The following is an 18,717-nucleotide window of genomic DNA, read 5'->3' as shown; positions in this document are numbered from 1 at the left end:
ACACACACACACACACACACACACACACACACACACACACACACACACACACACACACACACACACACACACACACACACACACACACACACACACACACACACACACACACACAAGCACATAGTTATTTTCTGAGCCGCTTCTCGCGTCCAGCTCCAGTATGCAGGCTACAATGTCTTGTTTGAACTTGTTTCTGACATATTTGTACTTCAGTTTGGTGAACGGCTTGCGGAGGATGCAAGTGTAGAAGAGGACAAGATAATGAATAAGATCCAGGGAGAAGTTTTTGAAGCCCACGCGACTATGGAGCACTCACTACGGTATGATATGACCAAGACACTTCTTAGGGTTATAGACAACAAGCACAGCATAGTTCTGACGATGGGTGACTGGCCCAAGCACAGCATGTTTCTATTTGTCAAATCAGAGGTCGTGTTAACAGTGTACTCGGCTGCCTTCCCCCTCTTTTCAAACATAGAGCTTTCACCACAATCACTATATCCAGGAGTCAACACCACCTAGACTGTTTGCAAGCTTCGTCAACCTTGCAAAGTGTTCAACTTCTAGAGTACAATGATGCTAGGACCATCCCCCCCCCCCCCCCCTCCCACGACCCATCCAATCATTCAGTCACTACATGCTACCAACTCTACTTTACTTGCAGGGAATGTTGCATTCTCTGAATCGGATAAACAGGGTGCTAAAATTGGCTTCCGCGTGAATTCTTGATCGAAAATGTCTTTCACTTAGTCCAGTCTCCATATTGCTGTGATTCATGACAAATTCTTTGTCTGAATGATGTTGTCGTCTGCTTTTGATAGACTGTCGATGTAGATGGTACTCCAGTAGAAATGAGAATCATGATTGGTTGATCACCGTTGTGTGGATTCTGCTGGGACAGGTTTGCTTGCATTATGGTCTGTTGGTTCCTGCAGCCCGTTTGCTGATGGCGGTTCCTACTCGATGGAGGAGCTATTGGAATACTTTCAAGAGCTGGTGAGGTGTTTGAAAACAGGCGCCCATCTGAATAGCGTTGCAACGTTCTGCTGTGGGAGTTGGCATGAGTGCTGCGTTTGAATGTGTATATGAGAGGAGGACGGTGTGGACTCTCTATAGCACGAGCACAGAGCACCATCCTTTAAGTTAGCTTGAGACCATGCAGAGGATACATGTGGTGTAAGTGCTCAGACCCAGGACAACTTGGTGGATCGACAACTAGGTAGATCGATCAGACCTTGCTCCAGGTGTAGTCGTATTGGTGAGCATCAGTAGAACTACGTGTATTGCTTAGGCTCTGCGGAACAAGGAGGATTGGTCACGGTCTGGCTGAACCAACCGCCACCAATGTGTTTCGCTGTACGAAGGACTGTTTAAACTTGTTGGGCTATCGTGCAGTACTTGTACTTGTACTTGCTCACTGCCAAAACTGGTCACGTGGGTCTCCCCGGGAGAGGGGAGAGAGACTCAAAAGGAATCTTGGAAAGATGACTCAATTGGCCATTGAACCACCCAGCGGCCGACACCCCCTGAAATCCCCAAACTAGGGTGGACTTGAAATGATCCCACTTACGGGCTCACCATACCTCAGTAAGTGGGTGAGGACAAGGTGCAGAAAAAGGATTGACGGCATCAGGGTATCCGTCCCGGGATCCAACTGCAGGTACCCCTGCCCCCAGTGAAGGTAATACTTGGTACTAGTGTGGGTGGCTAAATCAGAGTGGATCTGATATAAGCTTCACTAGCACCATTGATTACACAAGAGTTAATCTAGCCAGAAGCAGTCCATGGTTAACAGGTATGTATACTTCAAATAGAAAGTCATTGCGCGAAATCGCGCATCTATGAGCGACATCCACATAAACTGCTGGGACCATGGTTGTGTACTCGAATCTCATTCTGAGCACCCTTTTTTCTTCCTTTTTTCAGCCGTTTTTTTGCAAAAAGTCCTCGAGCTCGACTTTTTTTATCGATCGTTCTTCAAGGAAAGACGAGTGGACAATCGATCAACAGGGCCGAGGGCAAATGCGTCTGGTTGGAGTTCTTGCGTGGCACAGGATGACCAGACACACATATACATACATTGCGACGATCTTATCTGCACAGTGTTTCCTAATACCGCACGCACGACGGTAAGTACAATTCATGTGATTTCAAATTGTTTGTGATCTACAACGTCGCGAGCAGGACGGAAATACAGCAACAGCACGACAACCGTTATACCAGGCAGTAACCAACAGCCACCTCCGTCACATTCTCCAGATCAGAAGGCAAGTGAGGCAGTGAACATGAAGAAATAAAGTATGAAAGAATGAAAAGTGAATAATTCAAAAATCTCAGAAACGTTGAGCGTAAAAAACACTGAGAACAAGAAAAGTGACTTACTTCGATGGCAAAAGACAAAGCGAATGTTCCTCGTATGGACCTGGCTCTTGCGGAATCAGCCACACTGTGGAACAATGTGTTTGATTCCACAAGGGATGGCTACCTGCTCCTCACCAACCAGCCTCCACGACGGTGGTAAAGTCGCCAAAAATACGAAAGTTGAACATTTTGTGCATGCATGCAATAGAAAATTTGTGCTGAGTATGTCGAGTGGCCATTTGCACAGGACAAAGCCGTTGCGCAAGCTGTGACCCTGAAATTTCGTCCATTGGTAGCGAGGGTAACCCTGAGCTGGAAAGTGTAAGGGATGGCATGCTACACTCCCCCGCATACGCTTGACAGCACGATTTGAGGCGTGGAGTAGTAATATACCAGTATCTTACTACCCCCTGATACCTGATGCATGGACGTCGTCATCTTCATCCCGCAGATCGAAAATGTACAGGTGTCGCGTGATTTCGCGCAATGATATGAACCCTGAAACCAACAAAAGTGGTAGGTACAACAATACACCTTCAAGCAGCCGAGCCCGTTGGCAACAGGCCCAACACTATCTGGCATAAGTGTACCCACCAACCGAACTAGCTGGCACACTGCGTTACAGCTCTGATCTGTCTGCTTTCTATGGTCTTTGTATTGCTTGGTCCACAGTGTACAATGTCATGTACATGTGTGGTGTGCTGTGATGCCTCTCTTCGGTGTTGTGTTCCAGGCTAGCCTCAAGTCACAACTGGACAAAACGCAGGCAGGCTTGAAGCGTTTGTTTGAAGGGCTGAGATCGCGCCTTATCTCCAAGCCGGCAGAGTGTGCCAGCACAGTTGACAAAGCGTGAGTTTTGCTGTAGCGTTGACCGAGAAAGTGGGTGCGCCTACCAGTATGTGCATAATTCCCTATGCCCTCTGTGCTCTGTGGTCGTTTCCGTCATGGAGCATTGCTGTGACACTTGGTGTTCTCTGACGTATGTCACAGCGTCATGCCGGATTCTCTGAGAGTAAATTGCAGTGCAATTGGTGTGTACTGGAGGAGATTTGCAGAATGATTACTATGCTACGCATTCTTTGCTTTGCCCTCAGCTAGGCTGAAAGGCAGTGAAAGCATCCAGTCCTCACCTTTGTTCTGCTTTCCCGGTGATTGGAAACGTGTCTTGGTCTATACCTAGTACCTACACTGTTAAGCTCTGTTCACAACTGGCGCGTGGACGCGGTACGCTTGCGGTTCATGCGTGCCCAAACGCCCGCTCAGGCTTTCACAAAAACAGCAATCCGAGTCGAATTTAGCGCGTGGGACACCTTCGAGTACTAATTGTTTGACCCCGCCAGTCAAAGTGACTGGCATGATACGCGCTGAAAATTCTAACATGTTGGAATTTCCATTTCGGCGCGTTTCCGTACGCATGGCGCCCCAAAAGCCAGCAAAAAAATACGCACAAACGCGTGGTTTCACGCGTACACGCGCCAGTTGTGAACACAGCTTTTAAAAGATTAATAACTGTCCTGTGCTTTGTACTAGGTACCAAGCTCATGCTCTTGATATAGACTTCAAACTGGCCAAGGCTAAAGTCATGAGAGACGTAATGAGCAGGATCCACGGTGAGGTGAGTACAGTAACAGCCGGGATAACGGCAGTAAAAGCAGCGTGTGTGTAAGCAGCCCATGCTTGTTGTGAATGGCAAGCCGCATGTGCCCAGATGTTCATGAATGCGTTCAGTGCTTCAATGCATACAGCATAGCACTGGTCATGACCTAAGGGCTTCACTTCCAAGTGAATATCCTATTTCCCCGAATTATAAGTCACGCCTTTTTTGTACTTAACTTCAGGGCCAATGAAGCATGATTACTACTGATGTGAATATATCGAAGCGATATGACATAGACCTTGAAATGGGGGTGTGACGTACAATCGAGTGCGACTTACAAGCAGGGAAAAAACGGTATGTGAAAGGACATACCCCCCCCCCCCACACACACACGTACACATTCACATTCACTCATCTACCTCTCCTCTCCTGGAAGACTCACCTGGATTAGGTACCTACTTGACTTAGGTTGGGAGAGGCAAAAGTAATGAGAAAGAAATTTGCTCTTCCATGTTGAGCTCATGGACAGAAGATGTTTTCTTTTCAACATACCTCCTGTCCCAACGGTTAGAATCGAGTGTGTCACTGTTCCTATTGATGTCACCCATGCCATCACTGATAGTGTGATCCGTGAGTCTTGGCCCAGTCAGTGGAACCGATTTGCTGCATTAGTGTTGTTAGCTTGGGACTTAAGGCAGAGTCAATTGCATTCTGATTCATGTTGCATCAGCAGTTTGCAAAATCACATGTGATCACATGTGTACAGGTGTATACAGATTCAGGCTTGTGCTGTTTCAGTTTGTGGGGCTATAGCTACTTCTGGCACATCGTCAGGCGAAATTACTGGTCAGTCGGCGACACGCATTTTTCACAAAAAATTGCGTTTCACCTGCGGGGAGAGTATGCGTGTACTCGAGTCTCATCCTGAGCACATTTATTTCTTCTTTTTTTTCAGCTCCAGTATAGCTGTATTTTTCATTGCAAAGCCGTCCTCGATTCAGTTGTGTTCGTTGTTCAAACGAAGTGGACATTCAATCATGAAGGCAGAGGACATAGGAGCCTGATTGGAGTTTCTCGTGGCATAGGACGGCCACACAGAGACACTTTGGGATTTTCTGAATATAAAATACCGTACGCACGATGCTGAGATCAATTTGTGCGATATCAAATTGTTTGTGATCTACCACATCGAGCAGAACGGGATCCAAACACAAGCTTACCGACGGTTAGGCTGCCGACCTGACTGGACAAATGATCCCTGGCTTCACCAGACGCCAGAAGTCGGACACCATGTCCTTTGCCGCGACGTCCATCTCCAAAAAGAACTCCATCTTCGTCGTGAAAAGGCTTGAAATACTCAATATTCAACCGAGATTCGCGGTCTCACCCTTTCTCAGATCGAATCACTTTTTGTTGTAGCAGTTGCAGGGCAGATCCCCGCCACTACTTCAACAGAAGATGGCTCCGAAGCATGCCTGGAACAAGCCATATCGAGGTTGCAAGCCACCCCTCTCAGCACTTTTTTTGAAGAAATTCGAAATTTCAATGGTGGAAGATATACTATGAAGAGAATTTCAAAAAGTATGTTTCGCGGAGCGATCGCTCAACCTACGTCATTCAAACTTTGCAGGATGGTTCAGACGTATATGCTGGGCATGGAACCACAGAAGATGATATCATAGCTGACACACAGAGTCACACACACAGCAGATTCGTGTGCACGGATACTAAATTAGTGGACGTCGTCATCTTCTTCCCGCTGATCTCAAATGTACTATGACGTGCTATTTCGCCTGACGTGGCTTACCCCAAGTGGTTATGAGTGCACAATTAGTTCTATTTTAGAAATAAACAGTGAGGAAAACTACATGTATTACAGTATATGCTACATAATGCCCAAGTTGGGTTTTTAATACTATAAATCTGATGTTTTTCTTTCTGGCCGATACTTTCGATGGCAGATGGAAGCTAGCAATGGACAGTGTGCCAAGATTCATGAACTCCTCACGCAGACCCGGGCTGGAATTGCAGACCTTCAAGACCAGAGAGCTCAGAACCGACAGCAGCACATGGTAAGAAGTCCAATTTCCATGTGTTGGTCATGTGCGCTCAGAACTATGGGTACTGCATGACTGTAGTAGTTCATGTAGCAGCCTGCTTGATGATCTGTATACATGTATTGTATGGATGTACATACTCATAATTATATGCTCCATAAATGTAGTAAAATATGAATAAATGAGCTTGGATCAGCAAAACGCCAATATCCATCACATGTGCAAAATTTTCAAAAAAATATTATTCTGCACCATAGCTTAGTGGTAAGAGGATCGCTGGTGGTGACAGTCAATTTTTCTTTAGACTTTTCCCGTTTTCAACTGAATCAAACTACAGTCCATTTCAAAAGTATAGACGCGTGAACTCATACGTACAAGCCGTACGTACTGTAGCGCACGACAGCCGTGAGTTTTGCATGAGTGTTTTCTGGTTTTCAGATGTGTTTTTCAGGTTTTTCTTCGTTGCCGCGGGAAATACAAAAGATGCAAAACACGCAAAGTCGCAAATGAAAAGGTGTGAGGAAAGTCTCAAAAGAAATGAAAGTCTCAAATGAATCTTCTTCTTGTTTGCATTTTCTGAGTGCCTGACTGTAATGGCTTCCAAGGCCCGTAAGAATCTCAGTGATGCCGAGAAAGATATGATTAGTCGTGCTCATTGTTTCTTCGAACAAGAGCTGGATTTTGATTGACGCTTGAGTATCCGAAATCCTCGTCGTCGAACTCACCTTGCAACTGGCGTGAGTGAAACCACTGTCACTCGTTGTGTCAGGCGAAGGGAACAGGGAGGCTCAAATCAAATCAAAAAGAGAAAATATAATTATCATCTCTACTGTATTTCACCCAACAAGATCCAAAACATGCAGAAAAGAAGAGAAAAAAAGGCAGGAGGCGTGATGGGATTCGAATGCCCCACACTTGTACTGGAAATCACGGATCGAAACCACGAGGCTACCAGGACCCGTACAAAAATGCACCCACGATGGTCTGGGCGCAGCACTGTCTCAGCAGGAGCAAAAATCCGAAACAAACTGGTCAAACCCTTAAAACAAACTGGTCTAACCCTTCAAAACAGAAATTGCATGTAAAACCGGAAAACCTGGCCTAAAAATAAACTTCAATTGTAGCGAAAACAAAGTATATAGCCAGAATTGTGAAGCGATGCAGAGACGGAATCTGGAGAAAAAAACTAAAAATATTTAAATAAATCCCATCGAATTTTGCAAAACACTACGCGTCTATAGTTTTGAAATGGACTGTAATAGATAAATTAATATGTTTTCCTCCGAATTTGTCCGTTACTACTTCTTTCCAGTCTCACAATATTTTAGATCAATAACATCACTCGCCAAGTGGTTGAAAAATGAGCCTTTGATTGGCCGGATGAACTCAGAAAGATAGCTGCACCAATTCCGCCACGGTCATTCAAATCGTACTGCATTGCTTGCTATGCATGATTTGTTGGGTGACATCATTGACGGCATAGTAAGTCTAGTGTGTCCATGTCGCAGGTCATCACTGACTTATTCTGTTTTACCCAACGTAGTTGTCGGTATGGAGTGTGATGCTGCGATAGCCAGAACAGGTCACTTCCAGGCGGTGGTCGAGCATGGAGATACCTCTGTTAGGTCAATGTGCTTTACCGCCGTCTTCGCCAATGCACTCGCCTTCGTAGCACACATAGTTGGTCTGGCGTCTCTCGGCCCCGCCACAAATACCAAACGATTGGCCATGGAATCTGACTTTAACATACGGTGGTCCCAAATGCCAAGTGTGGAAAGGCAATACCAATTGCTGTGCAAAATCAAAAGTAAGATGACATACATCATCCGTCTCTTTAGCAGCATCGATCAAGTCCCACAATTGGCTTGCTCGTCCTGAGCATATTCCGAATGCATGGCAGGTGCTCAACTGGCTGCGGCAAATTTCATTTTGTTCCGTGCCCGCTTGACACTCTGTCAATACGCGGCTTCAAGACTACAACCGCATCACCCCCACATGTTGCCGCCGCCATATTCTGCAAAATGTACTGTACGGCATAGTACTATCACCAGTCTCTTTGAAGAAGTTACGGTATCCTTGCTTCTTACAGTGCGTGGCTGGAAGGCATGTTGGAGCTGCTTACTCTAGGTGCAGCAGGCTGGGCTATCCCATGCACAGCAACTGTGTTCTTTAAAATAACTGCTACGAAGTAACACTTGTGCTACTATTTCAAAGTGATGAGCTGGTATTTCTGCGGTGGCCGACTCTTCAATGTCTTTCATCGCTCTGTACTAGCGTGCTCCCCAAGTGCATTCACTTCCAGGAATGCCGCATACTTGCACATGCTGACTCCAAGTACATAGTGGCTATGGTTGTACTCATGCACTTTAGCATGTGGGCTCATTGGGTGCAGAGAAGCTGTTACCGGCCCAACAGGAGCTGTTTCTTCGATTTTCAGGAGCTGGTGCATGGACCAAATAAACTTTCTAGTCGCTCGGCGTCCAAGCCAGCGAAGCAGTTCTTGTACTTGCGCTTGCACCCGTCTCTCTGCCAGTCACGAGTCCTGGAATGTCTTGCTCCGCATCACCACTGTCGATATACGACGAACTCAGGAAGGAGTGTTTCATGGGATCCACAATACCCACTTGGTCATCATCCTCTTCGGAGCTGCTCTCCTCCTAATGGTCTGCAGCCACACAGAGTCGCCTTGCGGCAGGAGCATCATCCTCGCTTTCGTCTGACTCGCTTGATGAATTCCGGCAATCGCCATCCAAATCATCACCTAGGAATGTCGTGCCGTGATTGGTGAAAGTGTCTTCGGCCTCGGCGTCAATGCCGACTGGTGCAATGCTCGTATGCTGTGATGGTAGTGATTCAGTCATGCGCCGGTACGCAACGACGTTGTGACCACCCGCCTAGCTTCCGTAGCTAGTCACTGACAAGACCTCTGGCTTGTTATGCAAAGTTACCACTCAAGGAAAGATTATTGACGAGGAAGAAAGAAAGAAAGGTGTTGAGAAGTTGCCAGATCCGCGATTCGCTCAACTTTAGCATCACTATTTCATCAATTTGATATCAAAACAGAAACGATGGCTTACGCTGATCCGGACTCAGATAGCGATAAGCTAGGTGGAGCGGTGTGACAGTGCATCAGCAAATGGGGAGGTGTGACAGTGTATCAAACGGGGATCATGTGATAATGTGGTGCGGTGTACAGACGTGCATCAAATGGGGATCATGGCTCGAGTGCTCCTTGTCACTACCACTGTCCTCACTGTGTGTCCTGTGTTTGGACATTGCAGACTGGCGGGGTGTCGAGCATGCAAACTACTGGTCTAGGAGAGAAACTTCTGAACATGGCAGAAGAACCTAGCAACGCTGCAGGTGCAAAGCAGCGAAAGAATCCAGAAGATCCAATTGGCTTGGAGCATACTGAACACCAACAGGGACCTGAAAAGGTAAAGACATACTGGTACTCCCTCTGTCTGGGGTGACCACCAGCATTTATGACCAACGTCCTCCACTTGCTCTCAACCCCTGGGGGACCGTAGCTGACTTAGTTGTACGGAATTGGAGCTGTGAAGCGCTATCTTGAAAGATCCATTTAGAATGCACCCTTCTAGTTTGCTAGTCTGCTGTCAACTAGCAGGGTAATTCTGAAAGCTAGAAACGTAGAGTATGGATCACGGGCGTAGCAGCCAGTCCTGCCGGTTCGGCTTTGGCCGGACCACTTTTCACCCAGAAGTGCCCAGAATGCAGGGTTTTGCACCCCAATTTCAAATTTTTCCCGCAGGAGACCTCCGGACCCCCTCCAACCGGACTCCCTCCGACCGGACCCCCTCCGACCGGACCCCCTTCGACCGGACCCCCTCCGACCGGACCCCCTCCGACCGGACCCCCTCCGACCGGACCCCCTCCGACCGGACCCCCTCCGACCGGACCCCCTCCAACAACAGTGCTACGCGCCTGTGGATCTAGTTGTACTATAAATTGATGATCTACACTGTGTAGGTATAGTATGTATGGCCCATCACATCACATCACATAATATTCATGTGCAGATCCTGGACATCACCGTGCAGCTGTTCAGGCTGGCCAAGGTGCGTGCCGACTACCTGGAGGCCTACAAACCCAAGCCCGTTGACACCCCTGCCCCGCCTAGCACGGTTACTCCGAAAACGGCAAGTTCGTCGCTGTCAAGCAGACGACAGTCCTCGACCTCAGTGGCTTCTTCTGATTTTCAAGTCACTGAGCATGGTTGGGATCCAATGGCAGCGATCAACATGACAAGAGGAATACTGGTGTAAGTCCAACTGGTCTACACGTACATAGCACTACATAGATGTGTAACACATCAATAGAGTACAGTCAAATCACTTCCATGTGTGTAGGGAGGTTTCACATGCGAATAAGGGCGGGGAGGCGTGCTTGGTGCTTTTCTTGCATCTGGTTTTAAATGACTGTTGATGTTCCTTTTGCATTTTCAGTGGGCATGTACGGTGTGGTGGGAACTGCTCAAACACACGTGCTTTATGTACATCAGCCTCTCCCCACCCCCACCCCTACCTCCCATGTACACTCACAACCACCTCACGTGACTCTCTACCTCTTTGCACTTTGATAGTTGTTGTCTGATGATGACCAAGAGTCAAACAATACTTGGGGCTATGTGCTCTGTTAGAGCAGGATGTGTGGCAGTTACTTCTGAGTGCTTTGTCTTTTTTGGGTTGCTTATCCTTCACAATCCACTCTTGGTGTGTGCTTTATGTTTGTGTGCGTGTGTTGTGTGTGTGTGTGTGTGTGTGTGTACGTTTGTGTATGTGTATGTGTGTGCATGTGTGTGTGTGTGTGTGTGTGTGTGTGTTTGTGCATGTGTATGTGTGTGTGTGTGTGTCTATGTGTGTGTGTGTGTGTGTGTGTGTGTGTGTGTGTGTGTGTGTTTGTGTGTGTGTGTGTCTATGTGTGTGTGTGTGTGTGTGTGTGTTTGTGTGGGCATATGCGTGTATGTGTTTATGTTCATACGCACATACATGTGTACATGTGATGTGCATTGTCTACAGTGATCAGTACATACCAGCAGCTCCAGGTAAGCTACTGACAACAAGCGTTGCCAGCTATCATGCACACACAACTACGTAGCACGATGTGTCGTTTGGTAATTGGTCCACCCCTGCGAACACCTGCGCTTCACACAATCGATATACTCTCCCAGCATGTGTACGTTTCTGTTATGACCTGTTTTGTGTGTATGCATGTGAATGCATTAAACATATTGGTAATGATGCTATTACAGTCCATATACATGTATATACCTGAATATCCTGTATCTGACCCTGTGTCTGCACAGTCATTGTCAAGCCCGGTGCAACTAGTCGCAATGCGCTGCGACAGCGCTCCACCGACAGTGTGGGACGCACGCCGGTGAGTAGCCGTCATGTGTGTGTTTGGTACTCAGCTGTGTATCTGTGTGTTTGGTACTCAGCTGTGTATCTGACAGTAGCAGTCATACTCGTATATACTACGCTGCTCCCTGCCTACAACAACCACACACACTCTGCACACAGCCTCCTGCCTACAACAACCACACACACTCTGCACACAGCCTCCTGCCTACAACAACCACACACACACACACTCTGCACACAGCCTCCTGCCTAAAATAACACCACTAACTCTGAAACCTATACAGCCTCCACATTCACACACATCTTTCCACACAGCGCTACAAGATCCACCCTCTCCTGGCAGATATACCGGCATGGCCAGTACCATCCTCATGTTGCCTGATGATTGCGAAAGCATGAAACTCTGAGTAGCGACTAACACGCCTTGATCACCCTTGTTGTTCTATGTACTACACTGCTGTGTATGTACTACACTGCTGTGTATGTACTACATTGCTGTGTATGTACTACACTGCTGTGTATCTGAGGAAACTAACTCCTGCCATGGAGGTTATGCCACAAGGAGATCATCTCATGTCATTTCCAAGTACTTGGAAGTCGTGGCAAACATGTGCTTGTGCAGCTGTGGTGGCTGAGCTTTCCCACTTCATACAATGCATCTCTCAATGACGACGTAATCACACAGCCTCTCAGTGCAGCAATGCATCTCAAATAATGATTTAAGTTAATCGCATAGCCTCTAGTGAACTTGGGCTCTTTCGTGAGTTCCAGCTACGGCAGATTGGCATGTACAGTATGTGGCATGCAGTTCCATGTCGTGTGTGCGGATGTTAAATCTTAGGTTGCCGGATTGGTTGGTTGGTCTGTCTATTGAAAGTCCAAAAATCAAATATAAATGCCTGCCAGTCAATTGTGTACACTGATGCTGTATAGCTATTGTGCATACTGGTCAATACATGTCTTGCCATAGCATAGCTGTAAGGTACTTAGTCGGCACTATGTGATGAACTTACTTCATCACGGTCCATTTCACATTTCTGGTTATAGACGAGAGGCGAAAGTCCCGCCACTGGCCAAGCAGAGGATGTTGTGCGAGTGCGCCCTCCCTCTACATCTACCGATCTACAACAGGCCGGTGAACAGCCAGAACTGAACAGGTGAGAGATCATGGTGTCCATGCCGCATTGTCCGTAGCGATCCTTGGTTAACACCATAACACAGTTACTAGTGTGCTATCAAATACCGGCCATGCCTCCATTAGTGCATACAGGTATATACAAGGTATAGATAAACCGTGTTTTTCAAACATATTGTTGATTGACAGCATGTATAAACAAGGATCTAACACCCATACGGTTCAGATGGTCGCAACCGACCGGGGCTCTACCAACCGTGGATGGTTGCAGAAAGGTCACTGTTTCCGAACACGGTGTCCTCCACTTTGTTTCATGATGTCAACCAACAACAAGTATATACAAGCACACAGTCTCATTTTGTCTTGGTTCCTGCTGTTGTGCATCTCACTGTGCTGGTGACTATAGAGCCAGTAGTATCACTGCCCACAGTGGCAAGAACGGCAAGCCTGCTGCAGCTGCACGAAAGGAGCGGCCCTACAGGAGAATGCCCTCATTTGGTGAAGCAAGAGACTCGGACAAAAAGAAGAGCCCCGCTAGGTGAGTAACTACCTTGGTGGGCAGACCCTGCCTACGTGGCGCAAGGTCCTTTTAGGGTTGCATGAGCCAGGCAGCGGCTCTCCTGCAGAGATAAAGAGGATACCATTGATGTAAACGGCTCTGTTCTGCATGACTGGTGTATACCTCTGTTCTGCATGACTGGTGTATACCTCTGTTCTGCATGACTGGTGTAAACGGCTCTGTTCTGCATGACTGGTGTATACCTCTGTTCTGCATGACTGATGTAAACGGCTCTGTTTTGCATGACTGGTGTATACCTGTGTTCTGCATGACTGGTGTATACCTGTGTTCTGCATGACTGGTGTATACCTGTGTTCTGCATGACTGGTGTATACCTGTGTTCTGCATGACTGGTGTATACCTCTGTTCTGCATGACTGGTGTATACCTGTGTTCTGCATGACTGGTGTATACCTCTGTTCTGCATGACTGGTGTATACCTGTGTTCTGCATGACTGGTGTATACCTGTGTTCTGCATGACTGGTGTATACCTCTGTTCTGCATGACTGGTGTATACCTCTGTTCTGCATGACTGGTGTATACCTGTCCTAACATCAGTGTTCTATACTACTATCTCTCGTCATATTCAATGTTTAGATTATTGTCTTCAATGCGTACTATTCTGCGGAGTGGTCGTGAGGGAATGCTCAAGGTTGCTGACGTAAGTTACTCTGACCATACTGGGCCGCTAATCATGGTGCAATTACATGCTAGTAAATGATCATTATTTTATTCATTTTGTCATAGAGCCATACTTGCTAAAGGGAAAAAGTACGTAAGCAATTTCTACATGCACTGAACACTGGAAGTATTGCTACAGATAGCTAGGCAGTAGCTGCAGTACAGGTAGCTAGGCAGTAACTACCGTGGTGTGATGTATACATGCATACATGTACCTTACCAATAGTTACTAGTCTCATTTCATCCTTCTATCTCTCTCTCTCTCTCTCTCCCTCTCTCTCTCTCTCTCTCTCTCTCTCTCTCTCTCTCTCTCTCTTTCTCTCTATCTATCTATCTCTCTATCTATCTATCTCTCTCTGCCCGGTCTACAAATCACTTTCAACCACCTCAGCCAAAGCAGACGGCAGTAGCGGGGATGGTCGGACGACTTCCATGATTGATTCAATGCACTTCAGCCCATCTGTAGATCAGACAATGACTCCTGGAGATGAATTGCGAACAATCCCGCACTAATCCACTCCCTGTCATAATGAGTTCTTTACTTCATGTCCTGAATCAACGGGACATGCACAAGGTAGAAGTCCGGCAGTCCCTACTGCTACCGTCAGCCAAAAACACCAAGGCATGGCACACAATAAACGCTCAGTTGAAGATCCATCTCACTCAACATTTCCCAACCTCATACCTCAAAAACACTAACATCAAAGAGACTCTGGACAAACTAGAGAACTTCATTCACTGGTTTTTCGACCAGAAACCACCACCACCTCCACCAAAACACAAGAATGCAAATAAAAACCGTGCAGTGGAAAAACTCCGGGCTCACAGGCGTGATTTAAAGCGCCAATTTCGTAAGATCAAAAACCCGGACGAAGTACCTGCAGCGCTCAGAAATGAGTATTATTTTTTCAATTGGAAAACAAATCAAGCGTCTTTTGAAACAACAAAAGATGTACGACGATCGATCCCGGAACAAGAGGGACCAGGATGCCGTTCTCAAGGACCCACACATTATGCCTTCGGAAAGAAATTGTTTCAACCAACCAACCATGTCAAACCCACTTTCTCTGACACTACCTGCTTTGAGTACTTCCAACACACATATGCAGACCAGGATTGTGCCACTTCGTACGAATCCTGCCCCAGTGCAGGGAAGCCCCGGGATTGCACCCACCCAGTCGATGAGGGACCCCTACATGGACTGAATTTCAGAATGTTTTGAAGAAGTGTCGCACACCTCTGCACCGGGTCCTGACAAGATACCTTACATAGTTTGGAAGCTTTGTCCCTCCCTTCAATCCATTCTTTTCACCATCTTTGGGCGGGTTTGGGAGAGCAAGATCATTCCAAGGCAGTGGCAGGTAGCGTGTATCACACTCCTGGCCAAGGGGGAGGTGTCTGATGATCCTTCGAAATTCCGACCGATTGCTCTAGCAAACACGTCCGGGAAGATCTTTTTCACCTAAGTTGCAAAGCGCCTCTTGAAACATATGCTAGGCAATAAGTTCTTCGATGGTGACAACCAGAAAGGATTTATGCCTGCAAAGACTGGGTGCTTAGAGCATACATCACTTTGTTATGAGGCGATGCGTGATGCAAAGACGGCAAAACGCCAAATTTGCATTGCGTGGATAGATTTGAAAAATGCATTTGGTTCAGTGCGCCGCAATCTGATACAGTATGCTCTAACCCACTACAGCCTTTCTTTGCAATTCAGGAAATTAATTTTTTCCTACTAACACAGTCTTTGCGCTTTCGTCGTACAACCACACACTCCCACCTTTAATTACAACATTGGTGTTTTCCAGGGGTGCCCCTTGTCCCCGGTCCTTTTCAATATTTGTTTCCAGCTTCTGCTGGACTCACTTGCAGCCCCTGAATTAAGTTGCCTCTCCTATGATTTTAAATCTGCCCCTTTGCAAGTGTCCCAAACAGCTTTTGCTGATGACTTAGGCCTCTATAGCAAATCTAGTGCAGGTTGTCAAAAACTCATTGCGGTCACGGAGGACTTTCTCTCGTGGACTCAATGTATGCAGGCGGCGCCGCACAAATGCAAAAGCAGTGCAGCAAAGCTTGTAGATGGCCGGTACAAACCTTACGATCCCTGCCTGACGATGTCAGGGAGGAAGATCGCTTTCATTGACACTGCATAGTTCAAGTTCCTGGGGCGAAGGCTGCATGCTGATTGCTCGGAGCAGACCCAGCGGGAAGACATCCGTCAACCGCACTGTATCTCTCATGCAAAAAGTAGATGGCTCTTGGCTTCAAGACCACCACAAGCTATGGCTTTACCACCATCTTGTAGTGCCCAAGCTTTCTTGGTCTTTCCAGGTTCTTGAACTCACACAAGGTTTTGTACGTGAACTGCACTCAGTTATGTGTTTACCATTTCTGAAGAAATGGTCAGGCCTACCTCGATGCGCAAACTCTGCCATTCTTTTTATTGGCAGTCGCAAACGCTTTGGCTTACGCCTCCACAGACCATCTGGTAAAAGGAGAGCGATCACTCTCGCGCGCCTTCGCTCTCCTTATTTTCTTTTTGGGCGCACTTTTCGTCGCGCGCCTTGAGAATTTCGAGCGCATCTGCATCACTGTGAAGTGCATTCTGCAAACACTCGAATATTTCGTAACTCGGCTTTCCCTTAACGGAATCACGTAATCGAAAGGTCTATTCGCATTAGAAAGTTCTCAGCTGTCGGCTCCAACAAATCGGAAGTCTATCCGAGGTCGAATAGTGGAGTTACGGCACTCGCAAGGTATTTTACGTACCGTTGCAAATGTTCACTTCCGCACTTGGGTGCCAATCATAATTATTATATTATTTTGACCTAAAGGATTTCCCTCTGTTGCGTGACAGTCCGGGCATGCATAAACCTGTGCGACATCAGGCACAGGTCTTGAGCGGTAAGCTACAGAAGAAAGTAGCGCTCCACGATGAATACTACAAAATTGCCATGGATCTTAGCAAATTGTCTCAATTTCCTATTGCGCGTGTCATCGTCCAAATTGATGAAGGGAAATTAAAGTTGTGATCCGAACAGCTTTCATTTGTAGTGCGTACGGTGATTTTCCAGAACGAATTTGGCAGCTATTGGGTATTGAATCCGATTAGGGTATGGCAAGCGAATGTTGAAAACCCCGTATTGTGCTCGCCTTGGATAAGTATGGTGAGCGACTTTTTTGGGGGGGGGGGGGGGGCAGTGGGCACTGCTCTCCCACCACTCCCCTTGAGAGGATAGCGAGAGTGATTGTTCACTGTCCTGGATTTTTCTTACACGAAGGTCTGCCTCCACTACCTTCCTACGGTGTGGAAAAAGTGCCAGTCCATCAAATGGCACATTCTTCGATCGAGTGGGGACGCGCGCATGAGAGCGCTGTACACTCTGCGTCGGAGTAAGGATGCGAAGCTGACAAAGCGATATGCGGCGACAATAGAGCTGGAGTGTGCAGAGGCATCAGTAGGTTTAGGGACTCTCCGTCCACCGTCATCTTCAAGTCATCGTGCAGGGTTGGGTGCTCGTGCTCCGAAGCAGCATTCCAAACCCCCGAGGAAGGATCTCCTTCAAACATTTGAGGAGATCAACGCGCAGGAGCAGATTTTGAGGCTGAAGACTCTTCAGGTGCAAGGCAAGTGGTTGGAGTGGACATCGGTGATGTGGCAGGACCTCTCGTGGAAATCCCTTTTGTACGGTGGTACTGGTAAGGATTTGAAATTTCTTCTCGCATCAACCCTCCTTCTCCGACGAACCTACGCCGTTGGGGAAACACCGTATTGGATCCGTACTGTAGTTTGTGCCGTGACTGGGCCTGTACTACGCGCCACGTGCTTGGCGCTTGTCGCGTAGCGCTGGACCAGGGACGTTACACCTGGAGGCACGACAATGTACTCGGGGTCATCGTCAGGAACATGCGTGAGGAGATTCGAATCCGCACTGCTGCAAACACCGAAAATTCAAATGAGCTTGACTTCATCTCGTTTTGCAAGGCGGGGGGGGGGAGGGGGGGGAAGCCAGTTCGCGTTCAGCCCAGACGAAAGTTGGTTACGACTGATCTCCTGTCAGCGGCCTCAGACTGGAAACTTCTTGTCGACTCAGTTAGTGCAAAGATTTCTTACATAGCTGTGTTGCACTTACCACCTTAAGACCAGATAAAGTTCTGTACTCTACGAGTCGTAGGATTGTATTCTGGATGGAGTTGACAGTTTGTGCTGAGGGCAGATTCAGTGTCAGTAACTCGCGGAAGGACAGGCGGTATGCGGATCTGGCCGATCAATGCCGAGCAAACGGGTGGCAGGTCGTTTCTTTTTTGGTTGAGGTAGGTGTGTGTGGTTTCATCCCGGACTCTCTTCGGAGGGCTCTGAAAGCGCTTGGGTTTTCTAATCGAAGAATAAAATTTATTTGTAATTTGTGCAGTAAGACGTCTCTGCGAAGCAGCTACATCATCTGGTTGCGACGTCAACAAAAACACTGGTCGGAAGATCCACTTTTCTGAGGTACTGTATGTGGGGCTCCGTTTATTGAGGTGCGTTGAAATTTATTCTCTTTATCTTATTATTTCTTTTCTATAATTTCCCCATATGAGTTCCTATCAGTTGCTGTGAACACCTTGAGTGGAGAGCGCTTGCTCGAGCGTTGAACCGGGTTCTTAATCCACCATACCCAGTTCGCAAGGCTGGGCGGGGTTGTGAGCAGGCTTTCATTTCATCTTTTCTTATTATTTCTTATTATTTCTGCTTTTCATCTCATTACAAAAATTCTGCGCATTTTTCTCCATCTGCGCATAAAATCTAGACTGACAACCTGCTTGTTAAATCATGCGCCTGCTTTCAGGCGTAAAAACCCTGTTGTAGAGGTCTCAGTCCTCATTTGTTAGACTTACCTGTCTTTATAAATTTAACTTACTCTCTCTCTCTCTCTACCTCTCTCTCTCTCTCCCTCTCTCTC

General features: G+C 47.2%; 1 protein-coding gene across 2 annotated transcripts in view; it reads left to right on the top strand.

The window, feature by feature from the left end:
- LOC135828266 (uncharacterized) overlaps positions 1-18,717 on the top strand; it is a 75,005-nt gene that overhangs the window by 34,336 nt on the left and 21,952 nt on the right. Inside the window, exons 27-38 of one of the 2 annotated variants that reach the window (XM_065340719.1) lie at positions 214-320; positions 936-996; positions 3,095-3,210; positions 3,892-3,976; positions 5,920-6,030; positions 9,297-9,452; positions 10,056-10,297; positions 11,055-11,080; positions 11,342-11,415; positions 12,447-12,556; positions 12,941-13,072; positions 13,691-13,754. In XM_065340719.1, the coding sequence (XP_065196791.1) occupies positions 214-320; positions 936-996; positions 3,095-3,210; positions 3,892-3,976; positions 5,920-6,030; positions 9,297-9,452; positions 10,056-10,297; positions 11,055-11,080; positions 11,342-11,415; positions 12,447-12,556; positions 12,941-13,072; positions 13,691-13,754 (1,284 nt within the window). The remainder of the gene's footprint in view (positions 1-213; positions 321-935; positions 997-3,094; positions 3,211-3,891; positions 3,977-5,919; positions 6,031-9,296; positions 9,453-10,055; positions 10,298-11,054; positions 11,081-11,341; positions 11,416-12,446; positions 12,557-12,940; positions 13,073-13,690; positions 13,755-18,717) is intronic. The other variant, XM_065340725.1, reaches the window with a different exon arrangement.

Source organism: Sycon ciliatum, chromosome 1 (genome assembly GCF_964019385.1).
Source record: "Sycon ciliatum chromosome 1, ocSycCili1.1, whole genome shotgun sequence".
In the NCBI taxonomy this organism is placed as follows: Eukaryota; Metazoa; Porifera; class Calcarea; order Leucosolenida; family Sycettidae; genus Sycon; species Sycon ciliatum.
Note: the sequence above shows the minus strand (reverse complement) of the source record. Positions and strands in the feature narration are given on the sequence as shown.